General features: G+C 52.7%; 1 protein-coding gene across 5 annotated transcripts; it reads left to right on the top strand.

The window, feature by feature from the left end:
- Positions 1-1430: 1430 nt before the first annotated feature.
- On the top strand, positions 1431-25641 carry HPS1 (HPS1 biogenesis of lysosomal organelles complex 3 subunit 1). Of its 5 annotated transcripts, none has more exons than XM_047761542.1 (20): positions 1431-1510; positions 2898-3013; positions 4708-4824; positions 8480-8617; positions 8815-8957; positions 9324-9432; positions 11957-12117; positions 12877-12979; positions 13647-13745; positions 13862-13931; positions 15623-15678; positions 16851-17018; positions 17099-17278; positions 18363-18424; positions 18889-19023; positions 19113-19178; positions 20340-20484; positions 22783-22896; positions 24367-24449; positions 24947-25641. In XM_047761542.1, the coding sequence occupies exons 3-20, from the start codon at positions 4708-4710 to the stop codon at positions 25107-25109; spliced, it is 2112 nt and encodes a 703-aa protein (XP_047617498.1). In that variant the 5' UTR covers positions 1431-1510; positions 2898-3013; the 3' UTR covers positions 25110-25641. The 5 variants fall into 5 exon arrangements, with proteins under 5 accessions (XP_047617498.1, XP_047617501.1, XP_047617499.1 ...); XM_047761543.1 differs by having other exon boundaries at positions 1446-1510; positions 2907-3013; XM_047761544.1 differs by lacking the exons at positions 1431-1510; positions 2898-3013; positions 4708-4824 and adding an exon at positions 4837-4855.
- The last annotated feature ends 96 nt before the right edge of the window (positions 25642-25737 follow it).

Genomic DNA, 25737 nt, shown 5'->3' with positions numbered 1-25737 from the left:
ATAGTTGCTAGTGGGAAATGAAAACTACTGTAGTGGGAGTGAATAAGTAAACAGCAGTGTATCCGTTTAATGGAATACAACTCATGCTGATGATGAGTCTGACACAGAAACACGGTGAATGAAAATAGCAGGATAGGAGTTCCTGTCGTGGCTCAGTGGTTAATGAATCTAAGAACCATGAGGTTGAGGGTTCGATCCCTGGCCTTGCTCAGTGGGTTAGGGATCCGGCGTTGCTGTGAACTGTGGTGTAGGTCGCAGATGCGGCTCGGATCCCGAATTGCTGTGGCTCTGGTGTAGGCTGGTGGCTACAGCTCCGATTAGACCCCTAACCTCCATATGCCCTAGAAAAGGCAGAAAAGACCAAAAAGAAAAAAGAAAATAGCAGGATAAAGTGTGCTCAGCCCGAAGGATCTCAACCTCTGGCTGCAGAGAGGGATGCCTGTGGTGGGGATAAATGCTATAGGAGTGGAGCTGGAAGGTCTGGGGCTCAAGGTGGGCTGGGAGGGCTACAAGGTGAAGGGCGGGGGAAGGAGAGGAGGCTCGTTTTGTCTGCAGGTATTGGAGGCATTAATTCTTGCCTCCCCACCCCGCTTTGCCCCAGGAGGTGCTCAAACTGCAGGTCTTCCAGACACTCCCCACAACTTAACCCTGCTGGGCTGCAGCTCAAAGCTTCCAGGTGATACCAGGGTACTAAGGGTGGCTTAGGTGGGAATTTCGTCCCTTCCATGATCATCAGCTGTCCCCACCCTTGGTCACTACAAACACACACACAGTTTAAGAGAATCTAGCAAACACAGGTTCAAAGCAAAGACCCTAATGTGCCCCCTCATCCCCCAGATGGACTGAGAATCCTTATCAACAAATTTCAGCGTTGGCATTCTAAGGGTCATTGGGTCCTTCTGCAGGCTGTGTCTCCTCCTAAGGAGTTCCTGGAAACAGTCACAGGAGGGTGGCTCTCTTGGCCCAAAACTGCAACTCAGAAAGAAAAGCCAAAGGATGAGGAAGAGCCAGAGCCCAGCCGGAAGCCAGAAGACCTGCTTTCGGATGCTAACTTGGCCCCTCAGCAAGTTATTTCTTCTCTCTGGGCCTCAGTGTCCTCTTCTGTAAAACAGGGACATTCCTGATACTTCAGTGGGGAGGGAGTGTCTTGAACTCGGGGAAGTAGCAAAGTAGCAAGCCCCAGCGCAGTGCCACTGTGGGCCTCAGCGCCCTCCTTGGGAACGGGAGGAACGTGGCCACCGTCCAGCAGGAGGCAGTGCTCCCAGGGCCAGACTGCCCGCAGGAGGGAACTGCAAAGTGCATGGGGCGGAGGCGGAGCAGGAGGGAGCATGAGGGGAGGAGGGGAGGAGGGGCGGGAGCGGGGGCTGGGGGAAGCAGAGGGGGAGGGCTAGAACCCAGGAGAGGGGCGGGCTTTCGGCCGCTCCCCGGCGGTCACGTGGGCGGTCACGTGGCAGAACCCGGAAGCGCGTCTGCTTGCTCCTGGAAGGCAGGGCGGTGTTTGTCTGACTCGGTATGTGGGCCTTCGGTACTGTTTAAGCGCCTGGGTGGGCGGCGGGTCTTCTTCTCAGACCCCTGCGCGGCCTCCCCCAAAAGGAAGGAGCGGCTCCACCCCCAGCCTTACCCGCCCCAGGGGCCTTTCTCTGATTGCTCCCCTCTGTTTTTGCAGCTACAAGGGGGGCGGGTGCCACAAGCCAGGCCTTTTTCCCTGGGTCGTCGTGAGAGCCCTGTGGGTCGTCACGCCTGGGCCTCCCGTCCCCAGGGGCAAGGCCGAGGCTCTGAGGGAGTGGGCCTCCTGAGACGGGGCTGCTGGCCGGGGAAGCGACTGCTGTAGGGGCAGTTTCCTGGGAGGATGGTGAGTTGGGCGTAGGAGGTTTTCCCCAGGTTGGCCCAGTGTCATCTGGAGCTCCAGTGAGTCCTGTGTTCCCTTCCTAGAGCAGGATAGAGAGAACAGGGAGTTCACAAAATGACTCCAGTGGTTCTCTTTCCAACAGCCTTTTGAAATTAAAAAAAAAAAAAAAAAGCGGAACCTATTGTCCAGCGAAAAGCATTCCTGTTTTTCCAGGTATATGTCAGTTAGGCCAGTCATGCAGGTGATGTTGTAAGTCTCGTGTTGCACAGAATGCTAAGCCTCCAACAGCACTTTCTTGCCTTTTACTTGTTTACAATGTTTGGCTTCCTAATTAAACTACAGTTTTATATTGTTTCTGCCTTCGTGATCAAAATGTGAATGATTCTGGAACCAGTTTAGTTCACCCTGTCATTTGAGGAAGGGAAGCTGGGACATAAGTAAAATGATCCTCTACCTCTATGTAAGAAAGCAGTTTGCAAAGGATGTGCCTGCCTGGTGACTCCTGAACTCTCACTAGAACCCTGGAGGGAGGTGGAGCTGGTGGTGGCTGAGGCACAGAGATGTTTATGTGTTTTGGTAGAGCCCAGATTAGAACCAGGTCTCTGATGCCTTTTGCGATGGTTTACTGCCATCCGTTGCATCATCCTAGGATACCTAGTCTGTCTCCTTAGGATGTGCTGTCTCTCAGTAGTCCTCACAGCAAGCTCCCTGGGGCTGCTCAGGGTGGGTTTGCCAACCGCACCATGGCTGGGAGTGACCCACAAAGAAATGAGAGTAGTCAGGAGGAAAGAGTCGGTGGGCGTTAATGTTTGTGGATATCTGCTATGTCCAAAGGACCATGCTGGCTGGGCTTGTATTCTCCATTGGGGAGGGCAGGATCTGGGCCACTGGCAAAACTCCTGGTAGTGGGGAGCTTGCTCTGAGCAGACTGCCCAAGGGCCAGAGAGAGACCTTTGACCACTCAGTCCTCCACCACCTTATCCCCTCCTGGGAACCAGGAGCTGTTGGAATGAGAACCTCTTCTTGCCTGTGACCTCCCTGTGTTAAGTGTCTGCAGGTCCCCTGATGCTATGCTGCTCTCCATGAGCCGGTCACCGAGTCTGTCTTCTGCAGTCCTTTCTGAACCTCTGACTGTCCAGAAGCTCCACAGTGCTCCTTGCCAAGGTAGGTGGTCCTGCCTGAGATGGAGGCAGGCAGCCCCCACCCTGGGGCTCGTCAGTCTGGGGGAGGTGGACAGGGTGAGGCAGGCAAGGGACCAAGCTCTCGAAAGCTGTGCAGAGCCCACTCATCCCCACCCCCTGCCCCAGCTCTGCATCCTGATGTCACCTTTGCCTGTTCTGTCCTTCCTCCCTTGCATCCAGGCAGTCTCAAGGCCTCTAAGACTCTAAGTTACACCTTTTAAATCAGCCCTTCCTCCCCTGGCCTCCACCAAGGAGTGGACTCTCTTTCCCCCACGCGGACAACTGGTCTCCTTAACCGTGACCCCACCCATTCATGACATAGACCCTCACCAGCCTACCAGCGCGCTCTGCTCTTCACGGCCTCCATCCTCCAGCCCATACACCCCCTTCCAATCAGGCCAGCCCCTCAAGTCCCCATTTTTGCCACACTCACCTGGGAATGTGCAGAGCAGCCTCTTCCAGGCCCACCTGCCCTCATCCAGCAACCTTTGCATCACACTCCATTGCTCTTCCAGTCTCTGCCTTGTGTCAAGAAATTCCATGGGAATAGGCTACATTCTTTGCATTTTTACTGTGCTGGAAACACCACAAGGCGAGGTGCTAAACCAACTGGAGATTTAGGAAGAATTCAGTAAGTACCCCTAAGCGGATCACACAGGGGATCCTAATGAATGTAACTGCGCCAAGACCTCGAGTGGCTGTGATCCTATTGAGGAAACAGAATGTCCAGCCACAGAAGAGTTAGAGCAGCGCTTCCTCACAGTTGTCACATCTTAGCACATGTGGTCATGTCTGTGCAGCACGCTGCGGTGGAGGAGAAAGCTTGATGGCCCCTTGCCTGGGACAAGCAGCTTGCCTGAGAGCTCACCAGGCTGCTGCGAGGGATGAGAAGAGCAATGTCTTGCAGCACCTCGGGGCCGGGCTCAGCATAGAAAGCTGTGGATTAAGAGCCTACCAGTTGGTGAATAAGACAACACATATCATGAAGCTTTAAAATGTGTGGCACAGAGGGTTCCATGCGTGGGTGGCCGGGAGGGAGGTCTGGAAGGGCCGAAGGTACTGGTGCTGGTGGCTGAGGAAGCAGCAGCTACGCAGGGCTGAGAGTGAACCATGGCCAAGGCCACACAGCCTTTGTGTCCACCAGAGCTGGAGGAACGTGTGAATGAAACTCCTATAAGGCTGCATCCACTCCTTGTGGGCTTTGAAGCTTGTCGTGGAGCTGTTTCAGGCTTGAGGAGAAACACCTTTCTGGACCTTCCAGAGGGAGGTGCACTAGCCGCCCTCCCTTCCAGACCAGACCCCTTTGCAATCGACCCCCTGTCCAAATCAAGAGCTAGGTCTCTCTTTACATCTGGCTCCAGCAGGACGGTGGTGGGTCTGTTGCTGTGGTGAGAGGGGCCGGATTATGCAGGAAAGAGCCCCAGCCTTGGCATCAGACAGATCTGGGTTTAAATCCCACCTCTGCCTCATCAAATCCTGTCTGTAAAATGGGAATAACTGAAGATTCCTGCTTTATCAAGTTGCCATGAGGAAATAACACCAGGAAAGCCCTCACGGCTGTGCCTGGCACACACTGAGGGCCACTAGGTGTTTGCTGGGATTCTGATCCTTTTTATTACTCAGGCCTTGCTTGGATGTGGGGCTGGGAGGTGGCCTTGACCTTACTTCTCCTGGCAGATGAAGTGCGTCTTGGTGGCCACGGAGGGTGCCGAGGTCCTCTTCTACTGGACAGATGAAGAGTTTAAAGAAAGTCTGCGGCTGAAGTTTGGGCAGTCAGAGAATGAGGGAGAAGAGGTGAGTGCTGTCAGAGAATGAGGGAGAAGAGGGTCGGAGGGATGGACAGGAGGGGACAGCACAGAATTGCAAGACGCAGCAGAGCCCCCCATCCCCTCCCCACTGCCAGCCCAGCCCGAGGGAGCAACAGGGCGCGTTTGTGGTCCAGCGCATCCTCACAGGTCAGCCCTTGATGCTCTGGAGGGCAGTGACCCCACCCTCACCCCCTAGGGCTCCCTGGGCTAAATGAGGGCCGGAGGAGGTGGGAGAATTTTAATCACAAAACCAACCGAGAAGCCTGATGTCCTCAGTGTCTCTACCTAAAAAGATTAGCATAAGCTTAACACTTTAATGTTTATGACAACTCTGTGAATTCCTACCCTACTCTACATTTTAAAGGAGTAATTTATTTTGAAAAATTTTCCGGATTAATTTCGGATTAACAGCTTTTTATCGGGAGCAGCAGAGAGAGTCCTTGCTAGTCTGCGGTGGCACAGACAGGTTCCCTCTCCGTGCCCTTCCTGCCCCCGAAGCCCTGGTCATCGGCTGGGCCAGCTCCACATCAGCAAGCTAATCCACCTCAGCGTCACTGATAGTCTTGTTACCATCTGTAGGAATACAGCAACATATCAGCGGTCATAGCTATTTAAGTGGTGTTATTTAAAGCTAAAACCCAGGTCTGTTAGGCTTCTTTATATTTTAGCAATTAATACATATAAGTTTTTCATAAAGAATTTTAATGTATTTTAGTTCTTACACCAATATATCCATTTGGTTGATTTAAGAGGGAAGCTATGTAATAGTGTTTCTCTTCCTCTTTATTAAAAACCTCGTAAAGGAACAAATCCTGATTTTTCAGTTCCTAAATGACTAATGTGAAGGAAAAAAGTCTTCAGAGTTTTATGTCTCAAGTACTCAACATTTTTTCCCCCTGATCCTGTAAATAATGTGAATTAATCATAGGAAATTTGGAGATACAGAGAAATAGTTTTTAAATGACCCATAATTCTACTATACTGAGTTATTAGCACTTCAATATATTTTCTTTGGATCCTTATCTTTTATGTATAGTTGGGATTATACCAGATTTACAGTTTTATTTCCTGTTTTTTTGCACTCACCATTATAGCAAAAGCATTATTCCATTTTCTTAAATGTTTTCAAAAGCCTAAATCTTAATGGAAACATTATATCCAGTGTATGAATAAATGTATTGTCGTTTATTTAACCATTTCCCAGGAACTGGACATGTATACTGCTTCTAGTTTGCTCTAGTGATTGATGCAGGGAACATTTGTGCTTGAATTTTATCCCACATCTCATTATTCCCTTAGAATAAATTGCTAAAAATAGAATCATCCATTCCTAAGCCATTCAAAGATGTGGTACCACTGTTTAGTCTCATCAAGTAATACACGAGAACGCTCGTCATGCTGTATGCCTACACCAAAGAATATCATTCCCCCAACCCAAAGAATTCTTGTTACACCCTTCTGCCTGCCTACAGAAAAAGCTACTACTTTTTTTTTTTTTGCTTTTTTTAGTCCCACACCTGTGGCATATAGAGGTTCCTAGGCTAGGGGTCAAATTGGAGCTACAGCTGCTGGCCTACACCAGAGCCACAGCAACGCCAGATCTGAGCCACGTCTTCGACCTGCACCACAGCTCCTGGCAATGCCAAATCCTTAACCCACTGAGGGAGGCCAGGGATCGAACCTGCAACCTCATGGGTACTAGTTGGATATGTTTCAGCTGCACCACAACAGGAACTCCCAAAGCGGTTACTTTTAAAATGAGTGGCTCCATGCAATCTAGATTTTTAAGTGACGTTTCCATTAATGTAATTGATTCGTGTCAGTTCAAGAAAATTGTGGGACGTGAATAATTCATCCAATGTTTGCCTGTGTGGAGGGATATTCATTCGGCAAATATTACTGGAGAACCCACTATTTGCCAGCCTCTGGGAGGCAAAGCAGTGAACATAGCAGCCTGATCCTGCCCTCTTGGGATTTAGGGTCTAAAGAAGAATGCACCAGGTTGCATATGAACACCACGAGTCCAGGAAGTGACAAGCGGGTATGGATGGGGCGTGACCGGGGTGGGGGGCCTGAGCTGAGACCTGTAGGAGGTGACCGGCAGCCCCTCAGCAGTGGACACAGACCTGGGTTCCTGAACACGGAGTGCTGGAGGAAGCCCCGCTCCTCAATGTAGTTAAAATGCCGCGTGGTGCTTCACGTGCTTATTTTTCTCTCCAAGGCAAGGAAGGTCTTACTCAGCTCCTTGTAATGGAGGTTAGGACTCTGCTTTCTCCCTGTTCGGTCGAGGCTCCTGAAATCAGCTTGGGGACGGTCGGCTGTTTTCCTTTTCATTCCAGTATTGAGAACCTGAGCCTTGACCAGTCCCCTGGCTTTATCTCATTTTTATTCACAGAGCCTCAGCAAAGATGCCTAGTTTCTTTGTGGTTTTGTCTGTTTGTTCTGTTCCTTATTTGGAGGGCGGGGAGAATGGATGGAGAAGAGCTTATGAAGGTAAAGGTATGCTTGTTATAGAACAGAAAGATGTAAAAAATGGGGGGGAAAAATCACGCCACCCCTCTGTCCAGAAGCAGTAACTTAATAGTATTGACTTGCTTAATATTGTTGCAATTCTTTGTTTTTTCTGTGCATTTGAAAACCTTTTTTTTTTTGCTTTTGCTTTTTAGGGCTGCACCTGAGGCATAGGGAAGGTCCCAGGCCAGGGGTCGAATCGGAACTGTAGCCCGCCAGCCTACACCACAGCCACAGCGACTCGGGATCTGAGCTGTGTCTGTGACCTACACCACAGCTCACAGCACTGCCAGATCCTCAGCCCACTGAGCAAGGCCAGGGACTGAACCCGCATCCTCATGGATATTAGTCAAGTTCATTACCATTGAGTCATAACCAGAATTCCCCACAACCATTTTTTTTAACCTCGCATTGTTTTGGAGGAATTTTCCATGTCATGAAACACAAGTTATTTTAAGTGCTGTATATCCTTCCATCATTTAGATGTACTGTTGTTTATTTAACTCTTTCCCTAGCACTGAATATTTACATTCTTTCCAGCTACTTCTACTATAAATCAGGCTATAGTGAACATTTCCGTGCCTGTATCTTTGCCCCCATCTCCAGTTATTTTCCTTAGGATACAGTCCCCTAAGGAGACTTACTGCAACAAGGGACATGGACTTTGGTAGATGTAGCAAATTTTCTGAGAGCTGGCCAGCTCTCTCTTTAATGTCCCAAACATTCCGCTGTGGAAATGTGGCCAAATTCTTTAATATTTCCTTCTAGAATCAGAGCCTGAGCAGCGCAACTTGCTGGCTGATCCTAACGACCACCCAAGGTTTAAGACAGTGTCTTTTTTTTTTTTTTTTTTTCCTGTCACACCCATGCTGTGCAGAAGTTCCTGGGCCAGGGATTGAACCAGTTGCACAGCAGCGACCCAGCCTCTTGCAGTGACAGCACCAGATCCTTAACCCATCGCCCAGGAGAATGCCTGGGGCAATGTCTTTTTGCCCCCTTCTCCCTGTCAGGACACTGAGAGTCTTCCAGGAGGGTCTAAAACCACAGAGCCCCTTGATGATAAAGCCTGGGTCTGGTTCATTCCTTTGTCACCTTTGTCTGGCAGTGTAGTTTTCTCTCCCCTCTTGCAGCTTCCCGCCCTGGAGGACCAGCTCAGCACCCTCCTGGCCCCAGTCATCATCTCCTCCATGACGATGCTGGAGAAGCTCTCAGACACATATACCTGCTTCTCCACGGAAAATGGAAGCTACCTGTACGTCCTTCAGCAGGTGAACGTGCAGCCCTGGGGCCCATGTTCCTCTTCCCTGGGCTCCTTGGGTCATCCACACGCCTCTCCCTCATCTTGAACTTCACCGTCCTTTAGAAGGTGGAAGCTGTGTCTTATCAAAACCCTCTGGGACCTGAGCCCCCCTCACTGTCCCCAGGGATGAGGGCAGGTGACATCTGTTGACTGCTGTGCTTGCAGTTTGGAGAATGCCTGTTCATCGCTATCAACGGAGACCACACAGAGGGTGAGGGGGACCTGCGGCAGAAGCTGTGTGTGCTCAAGTACCTGTTCGAGGTGCACTTCGGGCTGGTTACCATGGACAGCCAGCTCATCCGAAAGGAGTAAGTCTTCTGGGTCCCTGTGCGGAGCCCCCTCTAGAGCCAGGCAGTGTGTGCCCAGCTTCAGCAAAGCTGCCTGTCCACACTCTGCCCACAGCTACATCCTAGCTCCTTCCTTGGTCTCTTTAGCTGGCTTTTGTCATGTGTGTGTGAAAGAGGCTGAAAAGTGAGGCCTTTCGCTCCACTACCACCTTCTGGTTCCATGCCCATCCCACACCGCTCAACGAGGACACAACCCAACATACCCACTCTGTGCTGTGTGGGCTCCCCCAAGGGGTTGCTCTGTGGCAGGAGCTTGCCGGGCTCAGAGAGTGATCTAGAACTGTGTTCCCTTGGATGAAGCTGAGGTCTCCCCCACTCTGCCCCCAGGTTGCGGCCCCCAGACCTGGAGCAGCGTGTACGGGTGTGGGAGCGTTTCCAGAGCCTGCTGAGGACCCACAGCCGCCTGCGGGAGCAGGAGCAGTGTTTCGCAGTGGAGGTGACTGCTGGGTGTGGGAGTCCTTGGGCCACAGAAATGTCAAGTCAGAGGGGCCAGACAGCTTTAAAGGCATGTTTTGACACACACACACATACACACACCCCTCCCAGTAAGTGAGGGTACAGGCAGACCCTCAAGCTCATGCATTTCACAGGGTTGCTCTTTCCAGCCACATCATGGGTTGGGCACTCTGATGGACCAACCTATAATAAAACAGCTAGATCCTGCATAAAACAGACTTTTTAATGCAGTTTTGGGTTCACAGGATATCATGCAAATCTCTGAGGATAGCTCCCTCAACTCTGATCCCCCTCCCAAAATTATAGTGAGCTGCAACTAGAGTAGAAGGTGGTAAAACATAAGGAGCACTAAGTGCAAGATTGCTTGAGTGCAGATGATGATACCAACACTACGGCCAGAATACTAAGCTCTAAGCCAGCAGCAGCATGGGAGAGCTGAGCCTGCATCTCCTGTGTTAAGGCCAGACCTAAGGAGTAAGTCAGTGGCCGTTGTCAGCAGCATTCCTGGATCCTTGTGGAGACAAACACAGATTCTCTCTAGATCAGTGGTTCTGACACTGCTTCAGAATCATCTGGAAGACTTGTGAGGTTATAGGTTTCTGAGCTTCACTTTTCTCCTTCAGTATGGAGGCCTGGGGTGGGAGGCTCTAGAATTTGCATTTTGGACAAATTTCCAGGCGGTGCTGATTATGGTCTGGTCACCGATTCAGAGGGCAGATTAAGAGCAAACAAATAGGCACTTGTAAGTAACAGATGCACAAGAGAATAAACCACCTGAGTGAGAGGGGATTCAATCACCAGCAGGTATAGATCCCAAGGAGCTTGATATACTGGAATTATTAGGTACAGAACATGTAATAACCAGGAAAATATTTGAAGACATAAAAGTTAGGGGAAAACTCATATAGATATTCCATAAATGAAAACATAATTATTAAAACGGAAGGGATAGATTAAATTGTAGGTGAAACATAGCTGGAAAGAGAATTAGTGAACTGGAAAATAGATCTGAAGGAATTCATTTTCACACCCATTCACTCACTCTTCTAATAAATATGTAGTATCTACCATGTGCTAAGAGGTATGCCAGGCCCTGGAAATACAGAGATGAATAAAGACACAGTCCCTTCCCTCGAGGGGAAATCAGCCATTCACATGTACCAAAAAAAAAAAAAAAAGTATCCTGGGTGCTGCTGCCATGTTGAGTTTCCCATCAGAACTGATGGTGGCACGAAGGATGGCATAGTCAGCTCTTTCTGAGATAGCAAAGCCTTCTTGAAATAAGAGCTGACGTAATGCAGTTAAGATAAAACCCAAAGTTCTTCCCAAGCCTGCCAGCCCCTGTATAATTTGCCACTACCTGTCTTACCCCAGCCTCATCCTGTGCCTGTCTTGTCCTTCCTCACCACACACTGGTCACCTGGGACTTCTTTCCATTTCAGGAGCCCTCTGCATTTAATTCTGTCTGGTACGGTCGTCATTAGCTACGTGTGTTTGTTGAATGTTTGAAGTGTAGTTGTCCAATTTGAGTTATGCTGTTCACGTAAAATATACACTGGGTTTTGATGACATAGGACAGAAAAGGAATGTCAAACATCCCATTAGTAATGCTTTGAGGAGTTCCCATTGTGGCTCAGTGGTAACAAACCCAACTAGGATCCATGAAGATGTAGGTTCAATCCCTGGCCTCGCTCCGTGGGTTTAGGATCCAGCATTACTGTGAGCTGTGGTGTAGGTCACAGACTTGGCTTGGATCCTGCGTTGCTGTGGCTGTGGTGAAGACGGCAGCTGCAGCTCTGATTCGACCCCTAGCCTGGAAACTTCCATATGCTGCACCTGTGGCCTAAAAAAAGCAAAACATAATAATAATGCTTTTATATTTTATGTGGAAATTATAATATATATAGTAGCTATATTAGGTCAAATAAATTTTTAAAATTAATTTCACTTGTTTCTCTTTACTTTTTTAATGTAGTTACTAGAAAATTTTAAATTATGTGTACAGCTTGCATTAATAATCAATTGGACAGCTCTGCCCCAAACCCTCTTTCCACCTCAGGGCCTTTGCATGTGCTCTTTCCTCAGCTTGCAGTGTTCGCCCCCTCCCTCTTTCTCTGATGGGCTTTCTTCTTCTTTAGATGCTGTTTTAAAGGTCAGCTCCTCAGGGGTATTTTCTTTGAACACCCTACCTACATAGGTCTCTGCTCTTTTTCTCTAGTCCGATATTGTACATTTCCTACACAGCACTTATTCCTACTCCCTAACAGGTATTTTGTCTGTTTCCTTGCTTATCATATCTGTTTGTGTCATCCACTAGAGTCTAGTGAGCAGACTGTAAGCCCCAGAAGGTGAGGGGCTGTGCTGGTCCCAGCCTCCCTGTTCCCAAACGTCTGGCACATGGCATATGGGCTCAGGGTGGCCTGAGTGAACGTACCCACTATCCTGGGGCTGGAGCAGGAGAGGTGGGGGATCACGTGGCTTCCTCTCCTGCCCACCCTGCCCAGGCTGTGGAGCGGCTGATCCACCCTCAGCTCTGCGAGTTGTGCATAGAGACGCTGGATCGGCACGTGGTCCAGGCCATCAACTCCAGCCCCAGGCGGGCCGGTGAGGAGGCCTTGCACACCTTCCTGCTCGTGCACTCCAAGCTGCTGGCTTTCTACTCCAGGTAAGCCCGGGAGCCCCTCACCCTCATCCCCTCCCATTCCCTATCCCTGGAAAGCATTGCCTCCCCGACCAGGAAGGCTTACAGACCCATCTCTTCCAGGAAGCCGTCTTAGATGCTAGAGTTCTTCACTCCTCTCAGCTCACTTTCCTCTCTGAGTTCTTCCTTCCTGGAACAGTGTCTCAGAGTCTAAATTTAGGTTTTCCTGATATTCTGTTGCTGGTCCCTGGTGGTTTCCCACTGGTCTTTTTTTTTTTTTTTTTTTTGTCATTTTGCCATTTTGGGGGCCACTCCCACAGCATATGGAGGTTCCCAGGCTAGGGGTCAAATCGGAGCTGTAGCCACCGGTCTACACCATAGCCACCGGTCTACACCAGAGCCATAGCAATGCAGGGTCCGAGCCGCTTCTGCAACCTACACCACAGCTCATAGCAATGCCGATCGTTAACCCACTGAGCAAGGCCAGGGATCGAACGCGCAACCTCATGGTTCCTAGTCGGATTCATTAACCAGTGAGCCACGACGGGAACTCCTGGTCATTTTTTTCAACACAACCCAGTTTTATTTTAAAAATGGATGTTAACTCGTTTCGTATATACCTTATCTTTCTCCAAAAAGGCTGAAGCGGACTGGCACATTCACAGACTCCTTGAACTTAGAGGCCACGCTCCAGACTCCCTTAACCCACCTGCCCCCGCCCAATGCCACCTGCAGGCTGGAGACACAGGGCACTTGCTGACCAGCTGTCTGTTCTCTCTGCAGCCACAGTGCTAGCTCCCTGCGCCCAGCCGACCTCCTCGCCCTCATCCTTCTGGTGCAGGACCTCTATCCCAGCGAGAGCACGGCTGAGGACAGTGACACCCAGGTCTTGGGGCAGCTCTCTGGGCAGCGGGAGGCTTTGAGGAACACGGCTCAGAAAACCAGTCTGGAGAGCGCTGGGCAGGCTCCCTGGGGAGACTGGTTTTTAAGTCACGGTTCTGGGCATGTGATTGATTGGGCATGAGTTTTTTCCAGCTGCTTTCAAAGGTGGGGGATTCAAGAATGCACGTGGTTTCGTGGGTTAAAAGTCCAGTAGTCCCAGCATCACCACTTAGTTCTGGCTGCGATGCAAGTACTTGTCCCGTCCAAACATCAATTCCCTTCTCTGGGCAGTGGGACAGCAATGGCAACGATGGGAGCTACCTCTCAGGCATAAAGGAGACAGTTTACCTAGAGCCCAGCAGCAGTCCTGGGGCGTAGCAAGCGCTCAGTAGGGGCTCGCCACCAGAGTCACCTCACCATCCTAGTCAGTGGTGGTGTGGCAGGGGTTTAGATGGCACTGTGGGATTTCAAAAATGTCATTGCTTCTAGAGAAAGACTCTAGCATCCCTGGGATGCGAGGGTGCACACCCACGGCAGTGTGGTGGGCAGGCACGGGGGTGGGCTGGCCCTGTGCCACTGTCCGCTCTGAAGACTGTGCTGCGAGGTGCTGGGAGGCGACGGAACCAGCCAGCCAGCCGGCTCCTCTAACTAGGTCTCCGGGCCTGTCGCAGCCCCGTCCACAGATGGCCCGCCGCAGCGAGAGCATCCCCGTGCAGCAGGCCTGGAGCACTTGTTCTGCAAACCCAACGGGGAGGAGTTCTGCGGGGACCGTATGTACTGTGTGCTGCATGGAGGAGAGGGGAGGGTTGGCCTTGGGGGACCAGGGCAAGCGCCGCAGGGAGAGCCTCTCTGAACCCTCAGCCCAATGGCCCCTTCTCCCTCCCAGGAGACAGACAGCTTCTCCCTCCCTGAGGAGTACTTCACACCAGCTCCCTCCCCCGGGGAGCGGAGCTCAGGTGAGACCTGGGGCGGGGGTGACCACAGCTGGGGAGGCAGGTGCCTATTGGGAGCCCCAAGAATCTGCCTTAGGGTCTGGTGAACCCCACACACCTTGAAAGGGCCCAGGCACAGACACCCAAATTCCTAGAACCCAGTACCCTGTGTGCCCCAACCCCTCTCTCCACCCTGCCAGCTCCAGCTTGAATTCAAGGACTCTTAAGGCCACTTAGATGATCCCTAAGACTTCTTATGATAAGTTGATATCATTTAAAAACTACTCTCTCCTATGTGTACGCTGCCTTCTCTCTCTCTTCTGGAAGTAAGAATTGATCGACTAAGTAATAATTGTTTTATTTCAAGTACAATGATGTAAAAAATAATCAATCTCTATGTTTTATACCTTACCTGTTTTTCCAAAATATGTAGATAAACAATAAAAAGAAACTAAAAATATTTGAAATGTTATTAACAAAACAAAAAAGGAGCCCGGGATCCCTGAGCCCCTGTGCCAGCTCATCCAGGCTCTACATTTCTCTGGGGCCAGGATTGTAGCTCTCCTGGGACCTCTAAGCGCTCCACGAGCCCAAAGCACGAACCCAAAGCATGAGCCCAAAGCACAGTGAAAGTGCTGCTTGGGGTGGGGTGGGGTAGTTTCTTTTTCTTCTTACTACTCCCTGCCCTCATTCTGCCTGGCCCCTTTCTCATTGGTTAGTTTTTTTGTTTTGGGGTTTTTTTGTGTGTGTTTTTAGGGCCACATCCACTGCACATGGAGGTTCTGGGTCAGAACTGTAGCCACTGGCCCACAGCACAGCCACAGCAACACAGGGTCCGAGCCACATCTGAGACCTACACTAGAGCTCACAGCAACGCCGGATCCTTAACCCACTGAGAGAGGCCAGGGATTGAACCTCTGTCCTCATGGATACTAGTCAGACTCATTTCTGCGGAGCCACACCAGGAACTCCTCAGTGATTAGTTTTTTTTATGCCCCAAAGCTGTAAATAATGCTTCTCCCACAGTGCACGGAACTCACAGCTTACAGCTGGTTGGTGTTGCATTCATCCATTTGTAAGTCAGGCTTCCCCAGAGAAACACGATTATAAATGATAGGTATTTGCAATGAAATATATGAGAACACTGTTATTACCAACCTATAATATTTCAAACATGCTTCAGTTCAGTGGGTTTTTGCGAGCTGTCCTAGGAAAGGAGATCTAGTTCAGGTCCCTTCCCTGTAGTAGGTGCTCAGTAAAGTGTGCTGATTGACTGAACAAATTGGAAACTGTAGGCCATATGCTGCTGTGGCCAGGGAGGAGGCCTGGAAGTAGGGAGGATCGAAACAGGAGGGGATGGAAGGCTAAGGAGGGGGCTGAGGGACATGCCCCCCCCACTGCCAGGTCCATCCATAGGAGCTCGCTCTGGGCGCAGCCTCTCTGCCCCAGCCCAGGCTGATCTAGCCCTGATACCACAGAACTCGCCTTGAGCTCGCCAGCTGTGGATCAGGCGAGGGGGGGATGGTGTGGGAAGGTGGGGGGTGGTGTGTACTCTCCAGCCCACACTCACGTGCCTCTGCTCTGCCAGGCGCTGGGAGCTGCTGCTGATCAGGCGGGGCCGTCTCTGCTCTGCCCTCCCCTGCCAACCTGCTGTTGGGCCAAGATTTACATTTTCCCGTTATTTATGTTATTACGTTATTGCCTGTGGCCTGCAGGTAGCACTGTCTGGCTGGACGGGGGCACCCCACCCACCGATGCTCCCCAGGTTCAGGTGAGTTTCTCTTGGGGGAACTGGGGGGACTCAGCCGGGCACCAGCTGATCTGAGATGGGGACTCCGAGGGCTGCTCCTGGGGTGACTCTCGAGCAGCACTGGCCCACCTCGTGCAGGGGACAGCGCTCAGCCCGGAGGCAGGGGACGAGGGAGTGGTGGGTGAGGGTGACCTCCCGGCCCTGCCCCCTCCCCCAGACACCTGTCCTCCACTCCTGAGAAATCCCCACCCTCACTGTTCTTGGGAGTGAAAGTTCAAATGAATTTTTAATGTTTTTGGTTATGAGAAAATAAATATGTTCATTGTAGAAAAATTAAGAAAAACAAAAGTAAAATATGGAAAAGCAATAAAAATCACTCTTAATCCCAACCCCAGACGTGAAATACTCTTAAGATTTTGAGGTGTTTCCTTCGAGTCTTCCCTATGATATTTTATATATATATTTATACACACATTAATATAATCCTAATATACTCCTTTTTTTTGTGCCGTTTCCCATCGACTGGGCGCTCCTCAGCAGTGTCATTTTCAACCACAGTTCAGAGCACATCGCGTGTTTATGTTATTATTTATTTTGCAAATTCCTAGAACAGCCATTGCATCTTATCTGGCCCTTTGCCGTTACCATAAGACTGCAGTGACATCCTCTTGGAGAAGTTTTTGTGGCATCTCTAACAGTTTCCTTAATTCCCTGCTTTTGCCAAGACTGTCTTACTCGCAGCCCTTGCAAGGCTGGAGTCTTGCTCACTGAGTCCTGTTCTGCCTCGCTTGCCCCCTCCTCCAGAGGCTGTCAGGTTGTCCTGAAGGTGATGAAAGCTGCTCATCAGCTTTAAGTGCTTCATGTGCATGACCTTGGGGAGGAGGCTCCTCTCCCTCACTGGCCCCATCAGTTTCCCACCTTCCCTGTCCCTTCTCCCCACCCATGACCCCTGCTTGGCTTCCAGTCCTGACTAAGCAGAAGGGCCCAGAAGATGCTGAGAGAGAGACAGCAGAATGGGCACTGCCAGGGCAGCCTCAGCAGAGAGCAGGGATTTAGGATCTGGGATTTCTTGGAGCTGGAAAAGTTTATCCCTCATGGTCCACAGGGAGGAGAGCTGTGGGAGGACCCGATGTGGGGAGGCGACCAGATGACTGCCCCACCCCTCCCCCCGTGACCACCCCTCTTCTCCGCAGATGGCTGAGGACACCCTCCAGACGCTGGTCCCTCACTCCCCAGGACTGTCCAGCCCCAGGAGAATTTTCCTGGACACCAGCGTGAAAGAGAACTACTGCCCCATGGTGCCACACACCATGTACTGCCTGCCCCTGTGGCCGGGCATCACCATGGTGCTCCTGACCAAGGTTCGCACCCCCGCCGGCCCCGGTCATGCCCCAGCCTGGATGCCCTCCCCATGGCTGCCCATTGGCTCTTCTTCCCTTAGAGCCCCAGCACCCCTCTGGCCCTGGTCCTGTACCAGCTGCTGGATGGGTTTTCTCTGCTGGAGAAGAAGCTGAAGGAAGGCCAGGAGGCCGGGAGTGCCCTGCGGTCTCACCCCCTCGTGGGAGACCTGCGCCAGCGGATGGACAAGTTTGTCAAGAGTCGAGGTGGGCACGAGCTTCAGGTGAGACGCAGGCCCTGGATACCCCACCTTGGGGACAGGCGGCAGGACCTGTTCCGTCCACATGGGGTGAGGGGCCAAGGCTCTGGGCCCTGCCCTGCCCTGCCCCCACCCCACCGTAGGGTTGGGGTCCTCGTTTCCCCTGTTAGGAAACAGTAACGCAAACCTGGAGCAGCGGCATTGACATTCCCAGAACATTCTCATGTGACTTTGGCAGAACATAAGGTAGAGCTCCCATTTTTTAGCTGAGGATCCTGGGACCCAGATAGATGGGGATTTGGCCGAGGTTCCGAGGTTCGTGAGCCGTAGAGCCCGAGCCCGACTTGAGGACTCGGTGAAGGCCAGTGGTCTGCCCGTGGCGTTCCTTGCCACACAGCTGGTCTCACAGACATACGGGACACAGGGACGCTCGGAGCGCAAGGCTGGGAGGTAAGGCCAGCACGCAGGGAGAGTATGTGAGCCGGGGAGGGAACAGCACAGTCCAGGCAGGAGCCTAGGAGGGAGCTTGAGAGGCTGAGATCCAAGGCTGCTCACATGCTGGTGGGGCTTGGGTCTGTTTGAGGAACTGAGACTCGTTGTGGCTGGAGTTTGCACTGGTCTGAAAATGAGCAGAGGGATTAGAAGAGGCGGAACAGGCAACTGAAGCCCAGGCCCAAACTATCCCCCAGTCACAGCTGCTCAGCCTCTCCCAGGGCCCAGGGCACCGCAGCGAGCACGGGTTAGGATGCAAAGCTCCCCTTAAGGGCTCCTCAGCACCCTGGCCCTTGCCTATGCCTGCCCCCTGTGGGGCACCACCTGTCACTCTGACAGCCTTCGTTGACATTGTCTGCCTGGCGCTTGAAACACAGAAATTGTACTTTAAATAACTGCTGAGTAAATAGACTGTGGTGTATGGTGGGGCGCAGGGCACTGGGGTCCTGCCAGAGACCCAGCTTGGCTGTGGACCGAGGATGTGCGCTGGGCCAAAATAAGCTGTGGAGGTGGGGGGCTGTGGGGAGCCTTTTAGAGCCTGACGATGTAGGGTCTCCCCTGGACCTCACTGTGGAGCCGTTGTCAGGAAGCTGTCTATCACCTGTCCTCCTTACAGGGCACCTGGCTGGAGTTTAAGACCAAGGCCTTCTCCAAAAGTGAGCCTGGCTCGTCCTGGGAGTAAGTGGTGGGCCCTGAGGACGAGGGGCAGTCATTTGGACAAAGGGGCAACTTTCCTCCAGGCCCAGAGGGAGAAGATGCTCAGGAAGGCACTTCTGAGGGCAGAGGGGTCCCGGGAGGGCAGGTCCAGCCCTCGGAGGCGGGGGGGAGGCTGCGGGCAGAGAAGACAGAGGTTAAGGAGCAGGACCTGGGGACCCGACTCCACAGGCAGAGGCCCAGCTTCAGCATGGACTCGGTGTGACCTCGGGCACGTCACTGCCCCTCATTTCTCCAGAAAATAAACCATGAGGTTGGATGAGATTCCAAGTACTCAGAGCACCGCTTAGGGCGGCGGGTGGCTGGGAAGCTGCCTCTGGCTCCGTGAGGGCTGTGTGCCCTCTGTTAGGGCACAGGGCACAGGGTGCCAGCCTGGGCGTGCCCCTAGGGCCCTTCCCCGCTGTGACCTCTCATCTCCTGGCACCCAGGCTGCTCCAGGCCTGTGGGAGGGTGAAGCGGCAGCTCTGTGCCATCTACCGTCTCAGCTTCCTGACCACGGCTCCAGGCCGGGGAGGCCCCCACCTGCCCGAGGACCTGCAGGACCAGGTCCAGACCCTCATGCAGTAAGTGCGGGAGTGGCCCCCCACCCCTGAGCCGGGGCAGGACCGTGAGGTACACCTTACCCACCCCTGCTCCCCGCTCCTCCCTGCAGAGAAAAGCTGGCGGACTGGAGGGACTTCTTGTTGGTGAAGAGCAGGAGAAACGTCACCATGGTGTCATATCCTGATCGTGGGCCGCCTGCCCAGTGAGGGACTACGGCTTTGGAGCAAGAGCATGTATTTCACCATCTCAGCTTCATTTCTCTGAAGAAAAATGATAGGAGACAGTGTCCCAGGGGCTTGTCTGTATGGACATTCCAGGGTTGGAACTTCGGAAATTCCTACTCTCCCCAAGTTACTTCTGAAAGCCTCAGGGATGATTGATGTGGGGGTTGTCCAGCCGACCAAGTGGCGGAGGGTATCCCACGAGGGGCACAGGCTTGGGGTCAGGTAGGTTTGGGGGGCCCCGTCCTTCTTAGAGGTCACGGTACACAGTGGAGTGTGAAGGCTCTGAGAGGACCTGCGGTCAGTGTATTTATTGGTTCCTGTTTAAAAACCATCTCCAAGATTTATTTGACCCTTTTATTATAGAACACTAGTTTTTTTTTTTTCCCCCTAGGTAAGCAGTGGGCTTTATATATATATATATATATATATATATTTATTACTCAATGAATTTTATTACATTTATAGTTGTACAACAATCATCACAACCAAAACAGAACACTAGTTTTATCAAATGCTGATTTGCCCCAGAACTTCACATGGAGCAGCATTTTCTATATTAGAATCTCTAAAGGGTCTGGCCTCCAGTCTCCCGAGCCTTCGGTCTTCAGTACACAGGTGACAGGAATGGCAGAGGGCCTTGCTCGCCATCAGCCACTGCCCTTCCATCACATGGGAGCCTCCCTGCCTCTGGAGATGAGGTGTAGAGATGCACAGAGTCACAGTGAGGTGTGTGGGCTGGGTGGTCTGCTAGGCTCACCCCTTAGCTCTCTTGCTCTGCTCACACCAGCCTCGCTGGGTACATTGTTTAAACTCACCCCTCATGAAAATGGTGAAACATGAACATACCCTGTTTCTGTTGGGATCAGAACTTCCCGCATTAAATGGGCGGGTGCCGAGGAGCCATTGTTCTTGCATCTTAGACCTTCTTGGCGTTAGGGTTCGTAGGTAAGGAGAGATCGGGTAGAGAGGGGATGCAGGGGCAGAGGGCAGGGGAGGCGGTGGCCGAAGCGGAAGCCTGTGATGGGGGCAGGCCTTGCGGGAAGCCTGGGTCCGGGACAGAGAAGCTCCCTTCCGGGTTCTGGCTTTACGAGCACCTTGACTCAGATCCTCACCTACCTGGAAGACTTCCCGGGCTTGGTGCATTTCATCTACGTGGACCGCACCACTGGCCAGATGGTGGCCCCCTCCCTTAGCACCAGTGAAAGGACTTCTTCGGAGCTGGGCAAGGGGCCCCTGGCCACCTTCGTCAAAACCAAGGTAACCTGGCCCTGCTGTCAGACGGCGCCTGCTGACCCCTGCTGACCTCCACCCTCGGGCTCCAGGGAGGCTCTGAGCACCCCCACCAGAACCCTTAGGGCACTCTTCCTGGCATCTGTGCCCAGCCCTTTAGGCTCCTAAGAATAGCTGTCACCTCCTAGGGCCCTGGCTGGCCCTTTGGGGTGCCTTCCCGGGTGTATGAATGTGCCTGGAGCAGCAGAGCCTGGGCAGCGAGGTCAGGGGAGGAAAAAGCCTGGACCGAGCACAGTGCCTGGCGTGAAGGCGTGCCCAGTGACAGAGAGAGGGCACACAGGTAACCGATTTGAGTGTCAGGATGTAAAGCTAGGTGGTTTCTACAAAGAGACAGTTTCAGAGAGTTCCCATCATGGCACAGTGGAAACAAATCCAACTAGGAACCACGAGGTTGTGGGTTTGATCCCTGGCCTTGCTCAGTGGGTTAGGGATCCGGCGTTGGTGTAGGTCGCAGACATGGCTCGAATCTGGCGTTGCTGTGGCTCTGGTGTAGGCCGGCAGCTATAGCTCCAATTAGACCCCTAGCTTGGGAACCTCCATATACCTCGGGTGCAGCCCTAAAAAGATAAAAAAAAAAAAAAAAAAAAAGGAAAACAGTTTCAGGGAGTTCTTTTATTCTTTTTGATTCTTCTTCATGGCAAACTGGTATTTCTTAAGGGGAGAATGGAGCCTCTGCCACTTTCTAAAAACTACGCATATTCCCTACACATACATAAAGTATACATTGTGTTATTATATGTATTACATATACTATATTTATATATATAATATATATTATTTTAATGTGTGGTTACTTTATGTGGATACACTCAAGTGTCTGCATAAATCCATCCATCATCCACATAATCCATCATGGTTAAAATGAGGTGGTGCTGGAGTCCCAGCTCTGCCCCTCTCTAGCTGTGTGGCCTGGAGCATTGCTGAGTCTGAGCTCCAGTTTCCGCATCTGTAGAGGAGGGTCCTGGCGCCATCCACATCCTAGCACACGGCAGTGATTACAAATGCATAAGGCGATGCATGGAAAGTGCTCAGCACAGCATGTGGCACAAAATATATTTGGAGTCGATTGAGCAGTGCCTGGTACCACCCACACTAACGTCTTCGCCCCCTTCTGGAAATAGCTGGGGTTGTCTGGATCCTTTGATTGTCCTTGTTCTCCTGTGCAGTGGTGTGTCGTTGAGATCACTCTGCATAGGCAGTTGTGTTCAGCGCATCTTCACTTCCCTTTCTAAATGGTGCATCTCCTCATGTCATTAATTCTTTATCAACGTGATTTTCATCAGCTGCAAAGTAGTCCATCCTGCGAGCGGAACATGGTTTACTTAGCCGTTTCCCCGGCGTTGAACATTTAGATTGTTTCCAGGCTTTCGCTGTTATAAATAATTCTGCAGCACACACCTTTGGACACGCATCCTGGTCCTCATCTCCAATTCTTTTCTCAGTATGGATTCCCAGAAATGGAATTACAAAGTCAAATGGGAGGAACGTTTTTAAGGTTATTGATACAGGTTGTCAAATTGCTTTCCTCAAAAATGGAGCAAACGTGTATTTTGCACCATGGTCAGGTTTGGAGTGGCTCACCTTCCACTGAACTCTTTGGTGAGAGCTCCCAGACTTTTCCCAGCCCTGGGGGCCAGGGGAGCTGAACTTCCCCCAGGGCAGCTCATGGGCAGTGTCCAAAGTCCTTGAACTGAGGCACGTGGTCCCTTGGTCACTGTGTTCCCGTGGGTCCCCTGATTCAGACTTTACCCCAGAGCAGAGGGCCTGCCTGGAGCAGGGCACTCTGTGCATTCAAACCTTTTTCCAGCACCTTCCTGCCTTAGAGCTTGTTCTGGAGCCCCTCAACCCTGAGGGGCCCGGGGAGTGGCTGGCCCTCGACAGCAGGAGGGCTGCTGGGCACCCCATCTCATCCTGTGTCCCTGGCTGTTTTCTGGCTTGAGTGATGAACTTAGTTTGATGGCGTGTGTGGATAGTAAAGGTACATGGTGCTTTTACATGTATTTTGTTATTGCAGTAGCTGGCAGGGTAGTCCAACATCTATCCATCCCTCCGTCCATCCAATATCTGTTTATCATCAAGCTTCCTCTCTGAGCCCCGGCGGGGCCGGCACACTCAGGAAGAAGATGAGCAGGAGTGGCCTCTGGCCTCGGGAGCTCCTCTGAGAGCTCCTCTTCCCTCCGGGTTTGAGAGGCTGAGCCCAGCCCCTGCTGCGGGGAGAAGACCACGCCGCAGGCCACGGAGATGAGCGCTCCCTCCTCTCCCCAGGTCTGGTCCCTGATCCGGCTGGCACGCAGGTACCTGCAGAAGGGCTACACCACGCTGCTGTTCCGCGAGGGGGACTTCTACTGCTCCTACTTCCTGTGGTTCGAGAACGAGATGGTGGGTGTAGCAGGACGGTCCTGAAATGCGTTCCTCCTCTGTGACTCTTGGATTCCTTTCTTCTGGACTCTGTGCAGTCTGTCTGTCTATCTCTTCTCGTCCCTGGTGGAGCTGACAGGTATGCCCAGCCAGTTGGGGGCATTTGCATAAGGGCTCTGTGGCCTCGCTGTCTCCTTCCTCCCTGCCACCTCTCACTGTCGCTCTGTCTCGCTGTGTCTCTCCTCTTTCTTTCATCCTTTCCTTTTCTTTCCTTTCTTTTTTCTTTTCTTTTTGTCTGTTTCACTGTGCCAGGGGCATACAGAAGTTCTCAGGTCAGGGATCGAACCCACACCCCAGCTGTAACCAGAGCCACAGCAGTATCAACACCAGATCCTTAACCCACTGAATCGCAAGGGACCTGCTCTCTCCTCTTTCCTTCACTTTCCTTTCCTGTTCATTTTCTCCTCACGTGTCACCTTCGGCCATCATCCCAGCTCTCTGAGGGCCACTCTCCCATCCTGACCCCTCCCCTACTCATGCCACACCCTCTCTCTGCTCTTGGCAGCGAGCCCTCCTTCCCCTCAGCCTGAGGTCACAGCCCATCCCTTTCCATGGTTCAGTGTAGCCATCGGGGTCCCTCACAGCAGTCTCACGACCCCACATCTGTCTGCACAGCCTGTGCAATGGTTGGGACAGGTGTCACGGACCCCATCTTTCAGTGGGAGACGCTGATGCCCTGAGTCAGACACCACAGCCAGGACCACCGAGACCCTAGGTGATGACATCAGGACCCAGGCTCAGCTCCCCTGAGCTGCAGGCTCCCATCTTTGCTCTGTGCCCTCCTCAGCAGTGCCCTGGACATGGGGGTGACTGTCACCTTAGCATCTAGGGAGAGACAGGGCCCCATGTGCATGCTTGGCCCACAGGGTAATAGGTAATAGAGGTAGAGCTGTGGGCTGGGGAGACCAGGTGTGAAGTCTGGCTGCACCTGGGCTATCGTCGTGAGCGGCCTCTTAACACAGCGAGTCCTCCCCCTGCAGGGTGGGCTCGCTGTGTCTGGCAGGTAGTGGAACCCGGCTGAGCTCAAGTCCCTTCCCCACCCCTCCTACCCTGCCGATTCCCAGTGCTTTCAGAGAGAGGCTCGGCCTTTTGGCAGCGCTCTGCCCTTCCCGACATGCCCCTGGGTCGCCCTCCTGCGCACATGCCCGTTGCTGACCCAGGTTCCCTGGTTGATAGGAACGAGAGCTACCACGTGCCAGGCACGAAGCTCGGAGCTCCATATTCATCAGGTCTGATGTTCTTTGCGAGATTATTGGTACTCCTGCTTCACAGGTGGGAAGACAGGTAAAAAGGCCCACGCATTTTCCCAGGACCAAGTGCACACCAAACAGGGCTGGGCCCGGCCTCGGACCCAGTACGGCTGACTCAGTCCCATGTTCTTCCACCACACCCACCGCCTCCCCATTCAAAAAGCCCTTCCTCCTTCCCCAGGGCCACAAACTCCAGATCATCGAGGTGCCTGTCCTGTCTGACGACTCAGCTCCCGTGGGCATGCTGGGAGGAGACTACTACAGGTGACACCGATCCAGAGGGCCGCTGGGGACACAGGGGGACAGATGATGGGAGATGAGTGCCAGTCCCCACAGAGGGAGCAGCCCCTCCTTCAGGAATGTCCCCCCCCCCTTGATCCCCCCTTGTTAGAAGCTCCTCCCAGCCTGGCATTCAGTGAGAGGAAGAGTGGGGAGCTCACTGGGGTTCCTGCCCTTCTTCCTGCTGACGCTCGAGGCAGCATTTGCAAACCTCTCTGCTGGGCTCCGGAAGTCCTGCCCTGCTGGCTCTGTGGTGCCTGTACTGGGGCATTGCCCTCCAGCAGACGCCACTCCAGGATTAGGGCCCAAAGCGGTGGGCCGTGACAGCCTGGGGCCAAGCCTCGTATGGTTGGGTCAGCAAGGGGCAGGGGAGGCCTCTCTGGCCCAGTGCTAGGGCCTGGTGAGGTGACCCAGTGCCTGCAAGGTGCCTGGAGAGGCCCATGGCCTTGGCTCCTTTCTGAATCCTGCCCCTGTCTCCCCAGGAAGCTCCTGCGGTACTACAGCAAGGGCCACCCCGCCGAGGCCGTCAGGTGCCACGAACTGCTAGCCCTCCACCTGTCAGTCATCCCCACGGACATGCTGGTGCGACAGGCAGCTGAGCTGGCCCGGTGCCTGGGGGAGGCCTCGCGCGTGCCCCTGCCCTAGGCCAGAGGAGGGGGGTGCTTCCGTGCATCTGCCCGTGCCCCCTGTTCTCCAGGCCCACGTTGCTTGTGTATGTCCCCATGATGAGAGCCTCCTCCTCATAGCAGCCACCTGAGGACGTCACAGTCCAGGGCGGCCCCAAGCTTTCTTAAAGAAACTCCACCTTGACCAGCCTCAGCCCCAGTAACGAGCAAATCCCCAAACCTTTCCGTCTGGAGGAGGGGAGGCCAGAGTATTCCTTCAGTCTCAGAACAGCAGCGACCGTGAGGGTAGAACTGGGGCAGCCCCCTTTTGGGGCTTCTCAGTAGAGAGAGCGCCCTCAGGATGCCAGTTCCCCCCCAAACTAAAGGTGCTCCCAGCTGGGTTAAACCCCAGCTCTGCCACATCATCTCTGCGTCTCTGGGCAGGCTTCCCCACCTCTAGACCTGGCTCCCCATGTTCAGATGACAGCACCCCCTCTCAGGATGGTCCTGGGCCTGCTGGACATGTGGCAGGTGCTCAATAAATGCCGGTCCCAGTTACCATTACTGTTCAAGCTGCTGGCCCTGTTTGGTGGCCTCTTCATGCTCGTCTTGGTTCCTGGTTGGTGCCCCAGCCCCGCCCCAGAGATTTCAGGTCCCTCGGTCCAGTG

This window comes from Phacochoerus africanus, chromosome 15 (genome assembly GCF_016906955.1).
Source record: "Phacochoerus africanus isolate WHEZ1 chromosome 15, ROS_Pafr_v1, whole genome shotgun sequence".
Taxonomy (NCBI): domain Eukaryota; kingdom Metazoa; phylum Chordata; class Mammalia; order Artiodactyla; family Suidae; genus Phacochoerus; species Phacochoerus africanus.
This window is presented reverse-complemented; position numbering and strand designations above follow the sequence as displayed.

What these genes read in the sequence shown, in the direction of transcription:
- HPS1 (XM_047761542.1), top strand. Translation starts at nt 4,708, where the DNA reads ATGAAGTGCGTCTTGGTGGCCACGGAGGGTGCCGAGGTCCTCTTCTAC. An exon ending in AGCAGTGTTTCGCAGTGGAG is followed by an intron (nt 9,433 to 11,956) that starts GTGACTGCTGGG and finishes CACCCTGCCCAG; the next exon opens with GCTGTGGAGCGGCTGATCCA. An exon ending in CCACCTTCGTCAAAACCAAG is followed by an intron (nt 20,485 to 22,782) that starts GTAACCTGGCCC and finishes TCCTCTCCCCAG; the next exon opens with GTCTGGTCCCTGATCCGGCT.